At 35.2% G+C, this 19826-nt stretch overlaps 2 protein-coding genes and 2 pseudogenes across 2 annotated transcripts; all 4 read right to left on the reverse strand.

Moving 5' to 3' along the window:
* Nucleotides 1–10: 10 nt before the first annotated feature.
* LOC143598053 (casein kinase 1-like protein HD16) lies at nucleotides 11–5875 on the reverse strand (the record flags this gene model as incomplete). The annotated part of the gene is made up of 14 exons (XM_077076373.1): nucleotides 5579–5875; nucleotides 3122–3250; nucleotides 2958–3031; nucleotides 2789–2858; nucleotides 2662–2717; nucleotides 2507–2578; nucleotides 2339–2433; nucleotides 2180–2246; nucleotides 1990–2119; nucleotides 1694–1912; nucleotides 1478–1620; nucleotides 909–1083; nucleotides 250–340; nucleotides 11–168 (listed from the first exon to the last, which is right to left on the reverse strand). Coding segments are annotated over exons 1-14 (1776 nt in total), but the record flags the coding sequence as incomplete, so codon positions are not given.
* Nucleotides 5876–9451: 3576 nt separating this feature from the next.
* Nucleotides 9452–10030, reverse strand: LOC143598046 (dirigent protein 22 pseudogene; annotated as a pseudogene).
* A 1497-nt stretch (nucleotides 10031–11527) lies between these two features.
* LOC143598044 (dirigent protein 22 pseudogene) lies at nucleotides 11528–12143 on the reverse strand (annotated as a pseudogene).
* Nucleotides 12144–14198: 2055 nt separating this feature from the next.
* LOC143598047 (glucan endo-1,3-beta-glucosidase 4-like) lies at nucleotides 14199–16960 on the reverse strand. The gene is made up of 5 exons (XM_077076368.1): nucleotides 16924–16960; nucleotides 16231–16369; nucleotides 14775–15992; nucleotides 14648–14675; nucleotides 14199–14560 (listed from the first exon to the last, which is right to left on the reverse strand). Exons 2-5 carry the CDS (start codon nucleotides 16313–16315, stop codon nucleotides 14416–14418), a joined length of 1476 nt encoding a protein of 491 aa, XP_076932483.1. The 5' UTR covers nucleotides 16316–16369; nucleotides 16924–16960; the 3' UTR covers nucleotides 14199–14415.
* Between the last annotated feature and the right edge of the window lie 2866 nt (nucleotides 16961–19826).

Below are 19826 nucleotides of genomic sequence, written 5' to 3' on the forward strand. Positions count from 1 at the left end.
AAACCCTAACCTGATCAGTGAAACCAGAATTGTGGGACATGACTACACCCCACTGTGTACCAGCAGTACCCATGGAGGTTACATGGAACCCTTCCCTCCATTTCTTGCTAATCCACTTGAACGGGAACGAATCGCTTACTTTGTAAGACTGTTGGCTGTACTGCATCCCTACAAGAGCAACTTCGTCATTTAACCATCACGTTAACAAATTATTATTAACTAATTATAACGATTAGCAAGTCTACAAACCTTTAGACATAACCACAAGAGATTTCCCACTACTTGAACCCGCAATGGCACTTATGTAATAATTCTCTTCCCATTGTTCCATAATCCATTCCTATTAACATAATCAAAAAACAACAAAATTAGCAGCTGTTTGTTTAGGCCTGTACTCCTGTAGACAAATCAAGCGTTCGGTGAAATGCTCATGAACTGTTCGACGGAAAGTTCGTTTATGTTTGTGTACATAGTTAAACGAGTGAACATGAACACATGTATCATTGTCTCGTTCATTCATTTATTTCCCTTGGCGTTCACTCATTTAAATTTGTTTGCATCTTCATTCAAAATTGTTTGGCCCGTTACAACTTAGTCTAGTTTTGGTAACCTTTTTAGGCCCAATACATTGTTCTTCACATTACTTTCAACTAGTTTTAGCTCAGTTATGCTCATTCATCTACGCTCAGCTATGTTTGTGAACCATTCGTTTATACTGCCAACGAACGAACACGAGCATGTTCATTTCCTTAACAAACAAGCGCGAACAAGAAAACCCTGCTCGTTTATGCTCTATCGTTTGTTCGGTTAAATTAAACAAACAGACACGAACATGCTCCGTTTGGTTCGTTTACAACCCTATATACGCTTATTCTAGAACGCATTAAAATGAACGGTTTTACAGATACCTTGTGTAAGAAAATAGGTGACAGCTCAAAAACTTGGCTAGAGAAACCGGTTCCAGCATCCATTATTAGGGCCCACAAGTTAGAGCAAGATGCAACCGAACTAATGAGTAAACCATCAGCATTTCCCCTCTCAATATGCTGTGCCAGTCTTTCATCAGCAACGTTGTAATGGTACCTAATATAAAGCATAATGTACAGCCTTTATCAAACATTTTTATCTTTACTTTTTTAGGGTCACTAAGAAAACTAATATGTTTTTTTTCATGATAAAGTCATTTTAGTGTATTTAAAGTCCCTCAAATTGTAACAAAAACACGAAAGTCATTAAACTAATTTTCATATAAACGAAGTCCCTAAATTTGTCTAAAAAGCACGTACTTCTTATTTATTTTTTAAATTACGACTTGTTACTCTGAAAATAGACAAATTTAGGAACTTTAATATATAAAAACTAGTTTAATGACTTTTTCTTTTAGTTTTTACCAATTCAGAGGGAGCTCTTCATAAAAATAAGAAAGAATATTAATTTTTATGGTATAACTCCTTATTTTGACAAAAATGTCATGTACCTTTGTTTCATAGGTTGTCGGGCATTGTAAACTGAAATCCACTGTGTTGCAGGAATTCCCATTCGGGTCTTCTTCTTAGGCTGCCCGTCATCTTCCTCATCAAGAATTAATCTGCCTCGTTTTTGCCCGACTTGGTATATAATCTAAATTTTTAAAAGAGGTCAGAAAGAGTAAATATTTGTTTCATAAAAACCAAAAATTGATAATATGGGTCACCTTTTGAGCACCATCTGTGTTAATGGGCCTGGCGACAGGATTTGGGCTTAGCAGGCCTTCAAACAAAGATATTAACTTTGAATAATTGGGCTCTTCGTCAAACTTCATGTTCACAACTGTATCAATAAACTGCCTGAATGGAGCGGGACAGTATTCGCATAATACTTCAGTAGGCGTTGTCATCTTCTTCTTGCAAACCAGAAATGATTTATTTTCACCCTAACAAATGGTCCAATAATTAGTATCATTATATTTAATCAAAAGTGTTAAAAGTTAACTTGTTGGACAAGTAATACCTGGTAACCTTGCCAAGGTAGTCTACCACGGTGAAGAAACACAAGCGTATAAGCAAGCGACTCAAGATCGTCTCGTCTACTCGCGGTCCTACCCAAATGCGCGTGTACACTCGCGTATCTAACCGTTCCTCTGTAAATCAAGCATATATTATACATATAGCTAAAAAATGTTATTAAAATTGAATACTACCTATACATGTCCGGCCTCTGATCATAGTCAACATGTTGACCACCGGGACCATCTCGCCACTTGGTAGCTGCATTTAATATACAAATGTATTTAACTGTTAACAGTTATTTAATGAAAATGAAGAATGAAAAGGCCATCATGAGATATCTAATGTCTTACCGAGCCCCAAGTCAACAAGAAATAGCTTCTTCTCTTGAGATGTTGACTTTTGACCAAGAAGAAAGTTTTCCGGCTTTACATCTCCATGCACGTAACTAAATAGAATAATAATATTCAATACAATCATATGTAAAAAATAATAATAAGAGAATAAATATAATGACATACCCTCTTAAATGCATTTTTTCCAAAATCGATATAGACTCCACTGCTATACACGCAACCATTTCTGATGACATCCTAACAATGATTTGACCCAAAAAAGTCAATATATAAATGAATATATCATGATAAAATAATTTGTCACAAGTTTAGGAACTCACGTTTGACCAGAATTATTCCAAACATCCCACAAACTAGGTCCGAGCTTGTCCATGACCTGTAATAATACTATGTTATGTCACGTTATATCTAGATGAACAAGAAACAACATATTATCGTTTTTCATACCATCACATAATAATCTCCTTGTTTTCCTTTATAGTGAACTTTAGGCACTCCATGACAGCCTCCCAGAGTACTGTTTAACAAAAAGCAAAATGACACTTTTTAAATTTTATTAAAACAAAAAAGTTAGCTTTCTAAATAAAAAAGCACATAAATAAAAAAGCACACGTACTTGTAAACTTGCCACTCGTATGGTGGACCATAACTGCAACCTTTGCTGTTTCTATGCTCAAACTTAATAGCCACCTGTCACAACGACAACAAATGGAAATAAGCTTTATGTAACAAATAATTTGCATAAAATCCAAATTTCTTTGCCTGGTACAATAACATTACCTCAGTGGCACCAGGACCCGATATGCGTTCGGTTCCACCATTAACACATCGGCCTACAAATACCTGACCAAATCCACCTTTCCCTAACTTTCCCTCAACCTTATATATAGGCGATCCACCAACTTGAACCTGAAAATAAACCAAATAAAGATCAAAAAATAAGTCTGTGACTCCAAAAGTATGTTGTCATGAAATAAGTATGCGACAAACATCAGAATCAGATCACTTGAAACAACTTTCATGTTTGTAAATAGTGGGAATACAAGTAAAATCGCTAATTCATAAAGCTTAGTGGCAATAATTATATACATGTAGAACAATTGCATGAATCACCAAGCATCATTACTGCATTTATGTATGACAATCATCCTAAACTCAATTATTTGCAAGAAACAATCAAAATCCGCATAAAAACAAGGATTGTAATTCTAGTATCACAAAATTTCACAATGATCTTTCAAAATACATAAACCTTTCATGTTTCGCCAAATATAAGATTAAAAAAATATCGACAGACATCACAATCAGATCACTTGAGCCAACTTTCATATTTGCATATGGTGGGAATACAAGTGAAATCCCTAATTCATAAAGCTAAATGACACTATAAATGAAGAACAATTGCATGGATCACTAACACAATACCATCCAGCATTACTACATTCCTCTACAGTAATCATGTTGTGATGCAGAATTGAACAAGTTAATCACCCTAAACTCACTTATCAACAAATTTCACAATATTTTCTTTTGAAATTCAACAAAATCACATGTTGTGCTGCAAAATTGAACAAGTTGTTTATCCTAAACTCAAATATTAACAAATTTCACAATATTTTATTTTATTATTATTATTTATTTATTTTAAAATTTTATTTTTTTTTGAAATTCAACAAAATCACATGTCTTGCTGCAAAACTGAACAAGTTAATCATCCTAAACTCAACTATCAACAAATTTCACGATATTATTTTGAAATCCAACACAATCACATGCTTTGCTGCAAAATTGAACAAGTTAATCATCCTAAACTCACTTATCAACAAATTTCACAATATTATTTTGAATTTCAACAAAATCACATGTTTTGCTGCAAAATTGAACAAGTTGGTTATCCTAAACTCAAATATTAACAAATTTCACAATATTTTATTTTATTATTATTTCTTTTTTTTTTTTTTGAAATTTAACAAAATCACATGTTTTGCTTTAAAATTAACAAGCTAGTCATCCTAAACTCATATATTAACAAATTTCACAAAAAATCAACAAAATCGCATGCTGTGCTGCAAGCAAAACTGAACAAGTTAATCATCCTAAACTCACTTATCAACAAATTTCACAATATTTTTTATTTTCAAATTCAACAAAATCACATGTTTTGCAGCAAAACTGAACAAGTTAATCATCCTAAACTCACTTATCAACAAATTTCACAATATTATTTTGAAATTCAACAAAATCACATGTTTTGCTTTAAAATTAACAAGCTAATCATCCTAAACTCATATATTAACAAATTTCACAAAAAATCACATTTCTGTGCGGCAAAATTTAACAAATTAACTGCAAGTCAACAATTTGTATAACAAATAATAAGTAATAATAATAAACAAAATCGCATGTCTTGCTGCAAAACTAAACAAGCTAATCATCCTAAACTCAACTATCAACAAATTTCACAATATTATTTTGAAATTCAACAAAATCACACATTTTGCTGCAGAATTGAACAAGTTGATTATCCTAAACTCAAATATTAACAAATTTCACAATATTTTATTTTATTATTATTATTATTTTGAAATTCAACAAAATCACATGTTTTGCTTTAAAATTAACAAGCTAATCATCCTAAATTCATATATTAACAAATTTCACAAAAATTCAACAAAATCACATGCTGTGCTGCAAAATTGAACAAGTTAATTATACTAAACTCAATTATCAGCCTATTTCACAAGATTTTTTATTTTCAAATTCAACAAAATCACATGTTTTGCTGCAAACTGAACAAATTACTTATCCTAAACTCAATTATCAACAAATTTGACAATACTTTTTTTGAAATTCAACAAAATCACATGCCTTGCTGCAAAACTGAACAAGCTAATCATCCTAAACTCAAATTTAACAAAATTTCACAATATTTTTATGAAATTCAACACGATCACATATTTTGCTGCAAAATTGAACAAGTTACTTATCCTAAACTCAATTAACAACAAATTTCACATTATTGTTATTATTATTTTCACATTCAACAAAATCACATGTTTAGCTGCTAACTTGGACAAGTTAATTATACTAAGCTCAATTATTAACAAATTTCATAATATTTTTTATTTTCAAATTCAACAAAATCACATGTGTTGCTGCAAAATTCAACAAATTAACTGCAAATCAACAATTTGTAAAACAAATAATAATAATAATTAATAATAATAATAAACAAACCCTATCAGGAAATGGAGGCGTATTCCCTTCAACTTCATCGTCATAATCCTCAATCCTATTACCACTCAATCCGCCGCTAGCCATCACTACTACTTTCTCCAACGACTCAGATATTACAATCACCGTCTCCTTCTTATTATTTTGCTGTTGATTCACCTGAGCAACAGCAATAGCAGCAGCGGCCTCCTTTCTTGCTGCGGCACGTGTCTTGACGTAATTACCGACCAAATGATCCGATCGCTTGTTGTTGTTAACTACCGGAGGACGACGGCGGACGCCACTGCGCAGTTCCGGCATTCTTTATAACCCATTCATAACAATAAAAATAATATTATTAATAAGAAAGAAAAACTGCTGCTAATTACTACTGTTTGTATGTATCATGAAAACCTAAGGTTGCGTTTTTTATGGGAGAATGGTATATAACTAATTTACTTCATGTTACCCAACACTTTATAATAATAATAATAATAATGCCTTGTTTAAAGTTATCGCTTCGGATACCGAGTCCATCCGGGTTTTAGTCTCACTGTGTTATGCAAAAGAGTTCTGATTTTGTGATGACACGACGAATATCAAGGCAGTCGAATGTACGGTTTACTGGGGAACGCCCAAGCCAAGCGTGGACCCAGTAAAGACAACACAGTATGGCCGGAATGGCGCAACGGTGCTCTCCAAAATTAGGGAGTGTGATTGGCTGTCACACAAATAAAGTCGATGTTAAAAAATAGGTAAGCTTGAACTTGGTTTGTTTACGAGCTAAGTTGTTTTTAAGTGACGTATTTGAACTACGCTGACTCGGTATGATGATTACTTGAAGTTCACATGTATATTACGATTTTTTATTTTTTTTTGTGAGAGGCATTTAACAATATTGTTTGAATATTGATGATTGATTTATGATGTTGATGTCAATGTTTGATTTGGTTATTCCAAAGGTCATGTGAAGTAACTACCTCAAGCATTATGGTGGACAGCCTTAGTTGCCGCAAAAATATTTCCCCTTCTATGTAACTAGTCGGTTTTTTATTGTCCAATGCATACAATCAATTTTTCCCAGTATTCCAGGAGACCTATGATGAGCCCCAAAAGTTTCTTTAGTAACCGTTAGATGTCACTTTAGTTAAGCTTTTAAGAAATTCTTTAGAATATACTTTGATAATATACATGCAAGAAACTCGTAGACGCTTCCTGGTCATACTTTCATTAATGTGTATGTATTCATCCTTTTGGTCAATTGTCGTGTCATGTGCCAGCTGACGTATGGTGTAGGTACATTTATGGATGGGGAAAGACCCTTTCTACCAACCACATCTACTCTTGTGTAAAGTATGGATATCTTGAATTTGGGAGACGGATAGCGAATCCCTAATATAAGGATTCTAGTTGTTTTCTCTAAAGTTATGGGAGCGGGAATAAGATCAAGTGATGTTTTTGTGTGATTTTCTTAAATTGTAAGGATAAGGATGGAAAATGGGTTGGAAATGCTTTAATTAATTGACACAAAACGTAGGTATTCTAAAATTGCACTCTAGAAGAATACATTCATTTTCTTTATAAGTGTTTTAAGGTAAATTGATCAAAGTAAAAACATAGAAAAATGATTTGAGTGTTCTAGTGTTTAAGATACACGGGTGAACATGCACAGAAAGTCATAAACCATTCAAAGTGTGGTTTTGATTTGTGAGTAAATCCAGAGAAACTAATGGGGGAAGTTGGGTAGAGAAGACGTTTTGGGTGGTCTTCAAATGTTGGCATGCATTCCTCTCTTTTCAATCGATTCAGTTATAATAAAACGAAAACTTTAACAAATTATATATTGTTAATCACTATATACGTTGACACAATTGTAATAGTCATAATAGAAACCTGATGAAATCATTTCACATAATTATGATAAAAATAATTACAATCAACCTTAACGAATATACATTCTGAATACTCCATCCACAATCAGAGTGGAGTAAATCATGTGTTTAGATCATAGCAAAAAACAATTAATATTTTGGAACGATAGGAATGCACAATTTTAAAAGATATAAGAAAAAACCTTATAAAAACTTAACTATAAGAAAACTCTTTTGCGGAAAATGGCACCGACGAATCTAAGGTCATAACGACTAAAAAAGGGGAAACAAAAAGGTCATGGCGACAAAAGCATTGATTGCGACAACACGAGTGCTACCACTGTGGTGGCACAAGAGCTATAACTATGATGATACGACGACAAAAAAAAAAGAAGAAGATAAAGGAAGTTAATAAAACCTGATAAATAAATCTTGAAAAAATCATTTATCTTACTTATAATTAAAAAGATAGTTATAATCAAGCCTAACTAATATACTTTGACTAATTTTTGTACTTTGACTGGGATTTCTAGGAGCATACGAAGGTTTTGGTTTGTCGAATTCAAAACTTTAGTCAACTTTATAGCCATAGATGACCTCTTCGCCTAGTGACATAATACGGCATTATCTTTATCAAAACAGTATGGTTTGAGTAAAAAAAAAATAAGTAGATTATAGATGGATTTTATGAGTAGATTTTAGAAGGTATATGCTCGTCATTTAAAAAATAAACTTTATAAATATACCAATAGAAACTTAAAATTAAAACCCCAATCGTAATTTTAGATGTTTATAATCAGTTTTTGTATGACCCTTTCTTTTCCTTAAAGTGAAATAATTACGATGTTTTCGTTTGCAAGACAAATATAACCTTAACAAAGACAATGTTAACTAAACTTAGGGGATTATTGTTGTTATGAAATAGTAAATAGTAACTCTTATTATCTTTAAAAGAAATATTTTTGTTTTAATAATTTGATTATTCTCACACCTAGTGATGATTTTATTTAAGATTTCATGAATGAAGTTAGATCTAAACCTTTGAACAAATAATTGCTTACTCCATCTTTCAACACCCAAACTTCTAACATAAAAAAATAATATGAAACTATCTTAATTATCAAGGGAATATGTGTAAGCCAGTGAGCTTTTAACTCAATTTATATTAGAAGGGAAGTTTAAGTTTAAATCCGTTCACAACCAGATTTTGTCATAGTGGGTGTTCACTCTATATATCTGAAGAAATACTGGTTTAACTCTCGGCCTAGGTTATTAGTCATAAGGTTAAAATTAGTATTTCCCGAGGGAGTGGTGCACAATCCAGTTAATCTGAGTGGATACACTTGCAAAACAGAACGTCATAAGCTCGTTACGAAAGGAGAAGGGATGGGGGGTCTTCCCGTAACCACCCTTCGACGTGAGAATCAGTATGGGTAAATGAAGAATAAATATAAGAGAACTAAGTACCAGTGGGATAGTTAAGTTGAGAGGAAGATCCTTATACTGTTGGTGCTAGGATGATATTTATAGCCGAAGGGAAAGAGAGAAGGAGGTGGACCAATTGTTGTGCCAGGAGATCCACCAATCAGTGGGGTCATGCGTGCCCATGGGGAGTTAGTGGATAAAACAACTGGCCATTGATGATGCGTTGTCGTCCTTTTATTGGCTGCATGTCACTTTCACCAAGATACTTCCTTTTTGTACAATACCTAGGATGATCTTGAAGTCAAACCTTCTAGAATGTAAAGAGTGACGCGTGACATAAGGTGGGAGGTTCCGAGAGCGTCATACTCTTTCTAAGTGATGGACGTTTAAAGAAACCTTTAAAGTTTGTTTGCTAATAAAGTAAGACCACATCATGAATCATGACATGACACCACGATTGTTATTTGACACCAACTATACGTGAAATAAAAACTAACAAGAAAAGATAAACATTCCTCATCACATTCCAAAAGTTAAAAACATAATAAAAGTGGAATGATCAATGAACTATAATAATTCAAGTAACACAAAGACAACAAGATCAAAAGTGCAAAACATAGACATTATACTCAACAACCGCATTCCCAGTCTTGTTATCATAACTATGTGTACTTGCCTTAACATACCCTCTAGCAAACCGGAACAGCCCGCTCCCACCGATCACCGGCATCTCCCGCACCTTCTCAAACGCCGGATTCCGCCCCAAAACCGTCACCGTGCTCCCATTATACTTCCCAGTGGTAAACACAAAGTTCATGGCCATTAGCAACCCAACTTCCTCTTGTGATGACAATGCATAAAACCCTTGTGCTCTCCCTAGTAACTTTGACCCCGCTTCGGGTTTTTCGGTCAATGCATCATCGATCATGTTGACTTGACCGAACACAGTGGCTGCGGTTTTGTTGTTTGCCAATGGTGGTACGATTTTATATGCGCTTGGGTTGGACCCGCTAAGGATATCGGGCCAGTAGAACCGGAAGTGGCTAAGTTTTTCGGTTTGGTGGTTCATTGGGTTTAGTTTTACGGATTTTAGAAAGGCGGCGTCTTCTCCGGCTGCCGGAAAAGTTTGTGTGAACACGGTGAGGATTGTGAGAAGTAGACATGGGACATTTTTGGCCATGGAACGTGAGGTGTATGCAAGAAGTGGTGTGTTTAGGGGGTACCATGGCACCTAATTTATAAGCCAACATCTACCAACTATATATTTTCTTTTTTCTTTTTAACGATGACTTTTTTGTATTTAGACTGCCGGACTCTCTGAATTTGAAGAGTACCGGTACCTCACTCTGACCAAACTATGTTGTCTTAACCGGGCTAGACTATATTTAGTTTCTTTTGTTTTCTTTAATTTATTTAGCCACTTTGGTATTACAAAGTATATTGTTATTTTTTTAATTTGTCACATTTATAAGTAACTAGTGGGATTAATCTCATGCCATGTGGTGGGTGGGAATTCGATCTGTCTTGGTTCACTTGCTATAGCAAATAAAAGAGAATTTTAAAAATATAGTTGTTTATAGGTAATGGATTATGTGTATGTTAAGAAAAACTTTTTTAATTATATATATTAATGTGTAAAAATACAAAATTTTTAGAAAAGTTAGAAAAAAAAGGTAAGCTTAAGTTTTTTACGCACCGAACTATAGTACAACCTGACTCAGCTCATCTTATTTAAAACCACCTAGAACTCTCAAGATAAAGAAAATATAGTTTACTAAAATCGCATACTTCTACACGTTAAAACTTTAGCTCAAATTATTATTTCAATGATGAAAAAGTAGTGTTTACGTTGAAACAGAAGGTAAACGAGCAACAACTTACGTCAACTTCTCGGCTCTCCTATCCTCCCTAGTGCCCTCCGCGTCTTCACCACTCAGGACTTGTTGGGGATTTCAAAATAGCAACATGAATTATTTAGAGAGTCGTGTGATAACTTTCAGATTAAAAGTTATTTTGGTGGTTCTCCAAAATACTTTAATCGGATAAAACTCTAAATTTAGACAAGAATTTCGTATGGAATTTGTGAGGAAGATGAACCCGAGAAAACGTCAATCCAAATATGAACGATATATTAACCCTAGGGCAGTTTCCAGGCAGTTTCAAAGTTAGATAACTGCTTTAAGCAGTTATCTATTCAAAATTCAAAATTCGTTAAATAAATAAACTCCAAATTAAACTTATGATTATGTGTGACATAATCATAAAATTCATTTTTCTAATGAAATTTTAATGAAGCAATATTAACGAAAATAAAATTTTTCCAAGCTGACCTGGCAGCTTAACCCCAGCCAGGGGCGCTGCCCCTTGGATCCTGCTAGGGGCTGCTACCCCTAGAACCCCGCAACCGGGGGCGCTGCCCCCAGACCCCCGTTTGTTAGAAAGCCCCTAACATCATAGTAAACTAAAGAAAGCATGCACTCCGCACATTCCAAACTTGCTTAACGTTTACTATGATTAAATTGATCGACCAGTTAATCCAATGACACTAAAGAATTTCATTTATTTAAAAGAAAATCAAACTTCAAAGTGGTACAAGACTTTATGAGTCATACAACAGACACCGTGATAATAAGTACAAGCCACTATAATTTAAAGACAAGAACTAGTGTTGGAGTCATCACATTCCAAAACACAACAAAAACACCATCATCAATAATGCAACATGCACATTATACTCAACTACCGCATCTCCTGTCTTGAGATCCAAACTATGTGTACTTGCTTGAACATACCCTCTAAGCAAACCGAAAAAGCCCGCTCCCACCAATAACCGGCATTTCTCGCACCTTCTCAAACACCGGATTCCGCCCCAAAACCGTCAACGTACTCCCATTATACTTCCCAGTGCAAAACACAAAGTTCATAGCCATCAACAACCCAAGTTCCTCTTGTGATGCCACACCATAAAACCCTTGTGCCCTCCCCAATAACTTTGACCCTGCTTCGGGTTTTTCGGTCAATGCATCATCCATTATGTTAATTATACCGAACCCGGTGGCTGACGTTTTGTTGTTATTTGGTGGTCTAACAATGTTTACAACGGTCAGGTTGGGACCGCTAATGGTATCGTGTCAGTAGAACCGAAAGTGGCTTAGTTTTTCGGTTTGGAGCTTCATCGGGTTTCGTTTTACGGATTTTAGAAAGACGGGATCTTCTCCGGGTGTAGGGAAAGTGTGAGTGAACATTGTGAGGACTAAGAGTGTGAGGAGCAAGTAAATTAAATTTCCGGGCATAGTAGAAGAGTACTTGAGTTATAGGATGTGACAAAAGATGTGTGTTATGACACAAGGGGTACATAATTTATAATGCAGGCTCCACCCGGCCATTATTTTCATAACGAATATTTTTTGTGACTAGTGACCCCATATTGAACGATAATAATAATAATAATAATAATAATAATAATAATAATAATAAAGAAAAATGTTAAATCATTAAATTATACCAACCCATTAACACTATGTAATAAAATATAAGTTTTAGTGATAAAATTTGTGAATATATGTTTCTCAATTTGTGAATTAAGAGTATGACTATAACTTCAAGCAATTAATAGTAGATAAAAGTTCTTAAATAAGATTAAAAAAGATTGAGAAATTTTAAAAAAGTTTCATTTTAGAAAAATATAAAAATTGGCATTTTTTTAAACAAAGATTTTAGTTGAAAATTCTTAATAATTATTAAAATATCATATAAATTTTAAGTATAATGAAATTAAATAAAGTATGGATTTTAAAACGTATAATTAATTATAAAATGGACAAATTAAAGTGTCATATAAGAAATCCAAAGGGACGGTGTGAATGAGTTATTTATTTTGCTTGTTCTTTAGATAAAATCTTGTAATAACGTGAAAATTGTATGAATGTGAAATGGTACGATAAGCAATATAATGGCATATAAGTTATCTGACGTCAAAGTTTTCATGTTGAGCTGTGTCATAAATCGTAATCCCTAAATGAGCAACTTCACAGTTTTCGGGTCGAGTCGCATCAAAGTTTTTAGATCATGTTGGTCGTCTTTCCTTTAAAAAAATCGGGAACAAACCCTAAATGTCAACACAATACCTTAATTGGTTAACTTAATAGCGAGTCTAAACACATTACAATTTACACATAAACATATAATTATATGAACTAGTAAAGTGACAATGAAAAATATTCATAAATTATAAAATCATAATCAAGCTTAAAAACATTACTACATTAGAACAAGAAAAAAGGAAAACTAACCTTAATTACTCATGTTGAATTTTTGAATGGAGTCATAATTGTCAAGTCAAGTGGGATTTGATTTTATGTGGATTCGAAATCGAAGTTGAATGTCAAGCAGAATACTGATGATTGTTGATCGCGTTGAGTAAGGGTCAAACGAGCTAAACAAAGACGAGGTTGTGAGGAATTTGAAGACCAATGGTTTCTTTATTCGTGTGTTTAAAATTCATTTTTTTTATTTATTTAATGAATAATTAGGTCTTAAATGTTAATTGGATTCGAACCATGCATGTAACAAAAAATTTGTGGGAAACTCCCGAGGGTCTTCATTCGATTCCAACAAGTTTTTGTCCCTATTAGGGGTGAATATCACTATTCCAAAATTCGAATTCGGGTAAGATGGGTTTATGCGGCTTGTAGGCTTTGGACAATCTCCTGGTAATCAGTTACACTAAAGCCGAAATGTTGTCATTCTATAATTGGTACCCGGGCAACTTTTAAATTCGTTTGGGTCCCACTCTTAAATAGATTATATGGGTTATTATTGTGTAAGTCACTAATTTATTTCAAATGAAGCATCTGGGCCTTTAATTTAACACTAGGTTTTTTTCTTTCGTTTTATGCCACTGCACTCTCTAATTTTGATAATTTCTTAGATTTTATAAGAAAATTATTTACTAAAATTTTCATAATTAATGAGTTCAAAATATTAATAGGTTCAATGGCCATAAGAACAAATTTGTTCTTTAATATAATTATACGCTTTAACTAAAACTAAAGAAATTGGGTTCAGACGAACCCGGACCCACGTGGGTAGCTCCGCCCCTGAAGGCAACTTACATTGGATATGCCAGATGTGACATTCAAATTTGTTCTTTAATATAATTATAAGCTCTAACTAAAACTAAAGAAATTGGGTTCAGATGAACCCGGACCCACGTGGGTAGCTCCGCCCCTGAAGGCAACTTACATTGGACATGCCAGATGTGACATTCAAGGGGGGTAAAAAAAATTTATTACAAGCTATATTGAAATCTAAGACTTCTGTTAGCAGACTCAAATCACTCAATCCATCACCACCTTTAAAGTATGTGGTTACTATAGTACTATATATCTATACCTTCCATGTAAAAATAATATGATTTGGAAACACTGATGCATCTTACTATAATTAATCAAATCAAAATGTAAACAATTAATTAATTTAGAATAGCCTACACAAAAATCTACACATCTTGATTTTCTTAATGTGAGTCCCAAAAGAATCACCTATACAAGCCTACAGAAAAATTTACACATCTAACAACCACCAAGTCACAACTGTTGCTAAGCTCATATACCCGGTTTCAAGAACCCGATGAGGCGGTGATGCACTCCCCGTGGGACCCGCTGGTCCAGATGCCGGCGGACCGATCCCACCAGCACTCGAATTTGAACTGTTCAAAAGTGATTTTTACACGTTAAGATTAAACTAAGACATTTATAGTGACCAAATAACGGTTTACGTGTTCGTGTTTGCTCACCTTCCTGTGAATATGCAAGATCCATAACCTACACGAGAATAATATAATAGAATTCTTGTCAGTCTATTTTTTAAGCATACAACCTCCTAAATTATTATACACGATATGAAGATTTACGGGCACATACTCGGATTAGCATTAGTAATCACGGCGGTCCCACCAAAATCACACGTTCCACCAACTCGGCGCTTTCTTTGGTAATAGTCATTATACGCATAAGAAGCATGGCTTTGTACCGTATTGGGCAGGTAACACGGCTGCCCGAACTGAATAGCCGTACAGTTTGCCTGCCCTGGCCCACACGCCCAATTCAAACCAGCTTGCAAACTAGTGGGGTCCGCCCCTTTTCTCGCTACACAAAACCCACCCGAAAAATTACCCGTGGGCCCACCAAAATCAAGATCATAAACCGAACTCCCGTTCCTAAAAAACACACCATAGCTCGGCTTCTTGTCATCATTAAACATCTCGTAAATAAACGAGTTTAATAATATTCCCGGTTGACTCGGCGGGCCCGACCCGGTCAGAACCCGCTGAATCAAGTTAGTGTTGAAAGTCTTTGCGGTTTCCACCGTGGCGTCACTTTCATTGGCCTCACCAGACCATGGCCAGCCCGTTTCGGTCACGATAACAGGGATTGTTGAAAACTTATAAGCGGATATAGAATAATAAGTTGCATCAACCATAGCATCAAGCATGCTTTCATAATGGAAAAGTGTGTTCGGGTCAACGATTTGGTTGACCACCGGAAGTGGCTGAAAAAGAGCGTATTGGATCGGGTAAACCCCGTTGCTTTGTACATAACTATCATAAGGAAATGCATTTAACATGTAAAAAGAACTGGTGTTCACCAAAAAGTCAAGAATTTTATAAACAGTTGAGTTCCAAGAAATGTTAAAAGTGGCTGTTGATGGCGGGAATGGCTTAATAATAATATCCATTGATAAAGGGGTTGAAACTTTAATATCATTTAGATTTGCAGCAACTAAAGCTTTATAAAGATTGTTCATGGCTGTAACAAGAACATCGGAAGCATTTGGATTTAAGGAAAGGAATTCAATACCGACCGCAATGGTGGTGATATTGGTGGCGGGTTTGAATGCCGCCACGTGTGTGTTAACCCACGAGGCGGCTGATGATGGTGATTTTCCAATGTCCAAGACTTCATTATTGGGAACACTAACCATAACTTCAATCCCGGTGTCGGATAGTGCATTAAGCATCCGTGCATTGGTGTCGAAAAGGCGAACGTGTGTTATGTGATGGGCTACAAGGATTGCAACTACTTGTTCGGGCGAAAGTTGGTTTGAATTGTTAGTGGCAATATTTATTCCTACAAATGCATCTGCAAATTCAAGAAATAAACATAAATCTGAGGAAACTGTGATCAACATTAAACAACAAAAAAAAAGTTTGGAAATTTGTGATTACTAAGGTATCAAAGTTTGGAAATTTGGGATATACTGAGTACGATGATGATGATGATGAAGGTATCAAAGTCAAACAGAAAGTCATAAGTTTGACCAAAAAGTCACCTTGACATTATTTTTTGGTAGTTGAGACTTGAGAGAAATGAATATTACCAACTGGATTAGATAAACTGGCTGATATACCTAACATAAATCCAAGCCACAATTCAAGCCTCATTCTAGCAAAATTCCAATGCATATATATATAGAAATCAACTTTCTTTACACATAAACTTCATTGTTAGTTTGTAACCTGCAAGTTTTATGAACCATTAATCGAAAAAGACGTAATAATTACACACAAAGCAGCTAAATAGCCTAATTACCAGACTTTAAGGTTCTTTAATGGTAAGAAATGAATGAAGAACAACACAAAAAAAAAATTGTTTTTTAACTCAACAAAAATATATAAAAAGCAAAGAACTTTTGCAGTACTATGTGCATATATTAAGTTTAGGTCAATCTTTGCCACAAAACAAAAGAAACCCAAATCAAAGCATGTTCCTTTTCACATATTTATCACATTTCAGAACTCTCACATGATTTCTTGATTATCTTAACAAAATCAAGAAACCCAAATCAAAACAGGTTTCTTTTATTAAAGCCAACACATTTTTAGAAGTGCCACATGGGTTTCTTGATTTTTATAAAAAAAATCAAGAAACCCAAATCAAAACAAGTTTCTTTTTTCAAAATCATCACATTTTTATAAACTCCCACATGGGTTTCTTGATATTCTTAACAAAATTCAAGAAACCCACATGCAGAAACCCTTGGAAGAACAGAGAAAGCCAAAGAATCAAATACCAGCAGTTTAATCAAAGATGATGTCAGCACAAGAGAGTTGTACTGTACAAGCTCTTCAGTTGAATGGGTGATGAAACTCGAGAGAATCTAAAGGGAAAAGCTGGAAGCTTTCAAAAAGAATACTGTTCTTTTAGAAGAACCCTATATTCATCCAATTTCAAAACACAATTTCACTTATTATTACATAATTATTACTCTTCTCCCTCCCTTATTATATGTTATGGGACCCAAAACATATGAATTAAAAAATATCTTATTATTTTATTTTATGAGCTTTAAAATGACAATAATGTCCTTCACGTTAATGATAATAATGAGTTTTGAAATGACAATAACTTAGTGAGTATGTAATAATAAGGACAAAACTAGAAATTAAATTTATACGTATAAAAATGACATTTAAATTGGGACAACAAAAAATGAAAAGATAGACATTTAAAATGGGACTGGGGGAGTATTGTGCAACACTATCATACCCCACCTGTAACACCCCGACCAAAGGCGGATTATACATCGGGGCGCCACATATTGCTTCATTACTCGCGACACTATTGGTGTCAATATTTATTAATACACATTTTATCGCGCACGCGCAGCGGGGAAAATAAAGAACATAAATCAAACATAAATCAATATATTATAAATTATAACATTCAAACAACATTAACTTGTCTTGATACATTTTAATTCTAGGTCCAAAAGTAAAAACGTCCTACGTGTCCACAAGCTCCAAAACAGCTACTGCAAACCTGAACATGTGTTAAAATAAACGTCAAACACTTGCGTGTTGGTGAGAAATCAAGTTTAATAGATAATCATAGATAATCATAGTAAATCTGCGCGCAACACGTGTATGTCTAGAGTTTAACAAGGGTGTAATCAGATTGTGATCAAGCCTAAGATAGTTCATAGATCATAGTTCAATCCATGCTCCCAATTGAGCATAAAAACGAGAAAACATCTGTGCAAGTGTAAACAAAGAAAACCGTAAACGATAGGTCTCCCGTGTTCAACTAATGGTACCAACGGAACTGCGGAATAGGCCGAACAAAGCGGTTAATGATACACACATACAAATAAACAGCCAAGTAAACGTCCTCAACACATGGGATACTGCGCGACTAAAGTTCATAAACAAGTTTAAGACTCAAGTTTTGTATGAACACATGAACATCCCAAAGCATTTAAAATAAAAAGGGATTAGATACGAGATAACTCACATGATAAACGATGCGGTGATAGATAAAGCAAGAACCAACTTTAAACAAGCACAAGTTAACCTATAAATAAGATTATTGTTTTAATGATTTGTTTTAAGTCTTGATTATAAGTTAGCATAATTAATAAGTAAATTATAATATATATTACCGGAAAAGCAGGAAGAACAAGGAGGAAGACGGAGGCAGAGAGGAAGACGGCAGAGAGAGCAAGGAGCAAGAGAACAGGAGAGATTAAGTGTTTTGTGTGTGATGTGTTATGAAATATTATTATTATTTATAGAAAAACCCTAGGAGACATAATCCCTAGAAAAGGGGAAAAGATCTCAAAAAGCAAAAGATTCCAAAAGCAAAAGATATCAAAAGATATGGCAGCTGCAGGGGGCAAGATAAAGCTGTCAGGGAAACAGTAACAGGCATGGGCGGTTCAGATAAAGGTACTGGTCAAGCATGGCAAAAGCAGATCTCAAAAGATAATGTCAGTCACTTTTTCTACCAACCAATGGGGGTTGGTACGCATGCTGCGCCGAAAGTAACTATTCAGACATTAGATAGGTTAGGTCAACAGCACAACAGATAAGACAACACAAAAGCAAACGGCTAGATTAAACAGAAGAAAACTCAAAGGTTTAGCGCGAGAAGGCTGAGTGCGCGAGCGCGAAGGCTGGCACAAAAATCCTTAGCGCACTGCGGGAAGAATCACAAATCCTTAGCGTGCTGCGTGAAGAACAAGAATTCTAAGCGCATCGCGGGAGGAACATACATTCTTAGCGCATTGCGGGAAGAACATGCATTCTTAGCGCGCTGCGAGAAGAGTTCTCTTCACGCATCGCAGGAACAAGATGTCTTCACGCAGGCTTCCATATAAGGAGTCTGGCGCGTGGAGCTGCAGACATCCTTAGGCGGGAAGAACCAAAGGACAAGCAAAGAGGGAAACAAGGCGTAAGGGCGGGACGGCGACAAGAGGGAAAAGAAGGCGGAAAGAGAGAAGGAAGAGGGACGGGACGGCGGAAAGAAAGAGAGAGAGAGAGGCGGGAAGGAAAATATATAGTATTATTAAAAGTAAAATATAAGTATAAATATTAAATAATAAAAGAGAGATCGGGTCAGAGAAACGGGTACCTGGGTCGGGTCGGATCGGGGCAGATGTCACAGTCTCCCCTACTTTAAGAAATTTCGTCCCGAAATTTATCTCGAAGTAGGTTGCGCAGAGAACAGGTGCGGGTACTTGATCTTCATTTGATCTTCCCTTTCCCATGTAAACTCGGCTCCGCGCTTGGACTCCCAGCGAACTTTCACGATAGGGATACGACTGCGCTTGGTTTGCTTAACCTCGCGATCCATAATCTCAACAGGCTTCTCAATGAAATGCATGGATTCATCAACTTGAACTTCATCAAGTGCAATGTGAAGGTTCTCGTCAGCTAAACACTTCTTGAGATTGGAAACATGGAACGTTGGATGCACATTACCGAGCGCGAGCGGCAGGTCAAGTCTGTAGGCAACTTTTCCCACACGCGCGAGAATCTTGAATGGACCAACATAACGAGGAGCAAGCTTACCTTTCTTCCCAAAGCGGACAACACCTTTCCAAGGCGACACTTTGAGGAGAACAAGATCACCAACTTGAAATTCGAGAGGCTTTCGCCTACGATCTGCGTAACTCTTCTGTCGGCTTCTGGCAGT

This window comes from Bidens hawaiensis, unplaced genomic scaffold (assembly GCF_021521415.1).
Source record: "Bidens hawaiensis isolate Kalapana, Puna unplaced genomic scaffold, B.hawaiensis_p1.1 tig00049487_1, whole genome shotgun sequence".
In the NCBI taxonomy this organism is placed as follows: Eukaryota; Viridiplantae; Streptophyta; class Magnoliopsida; order Asterales; family Asteraceae; genus Bidens; species Bidens hawaiensis.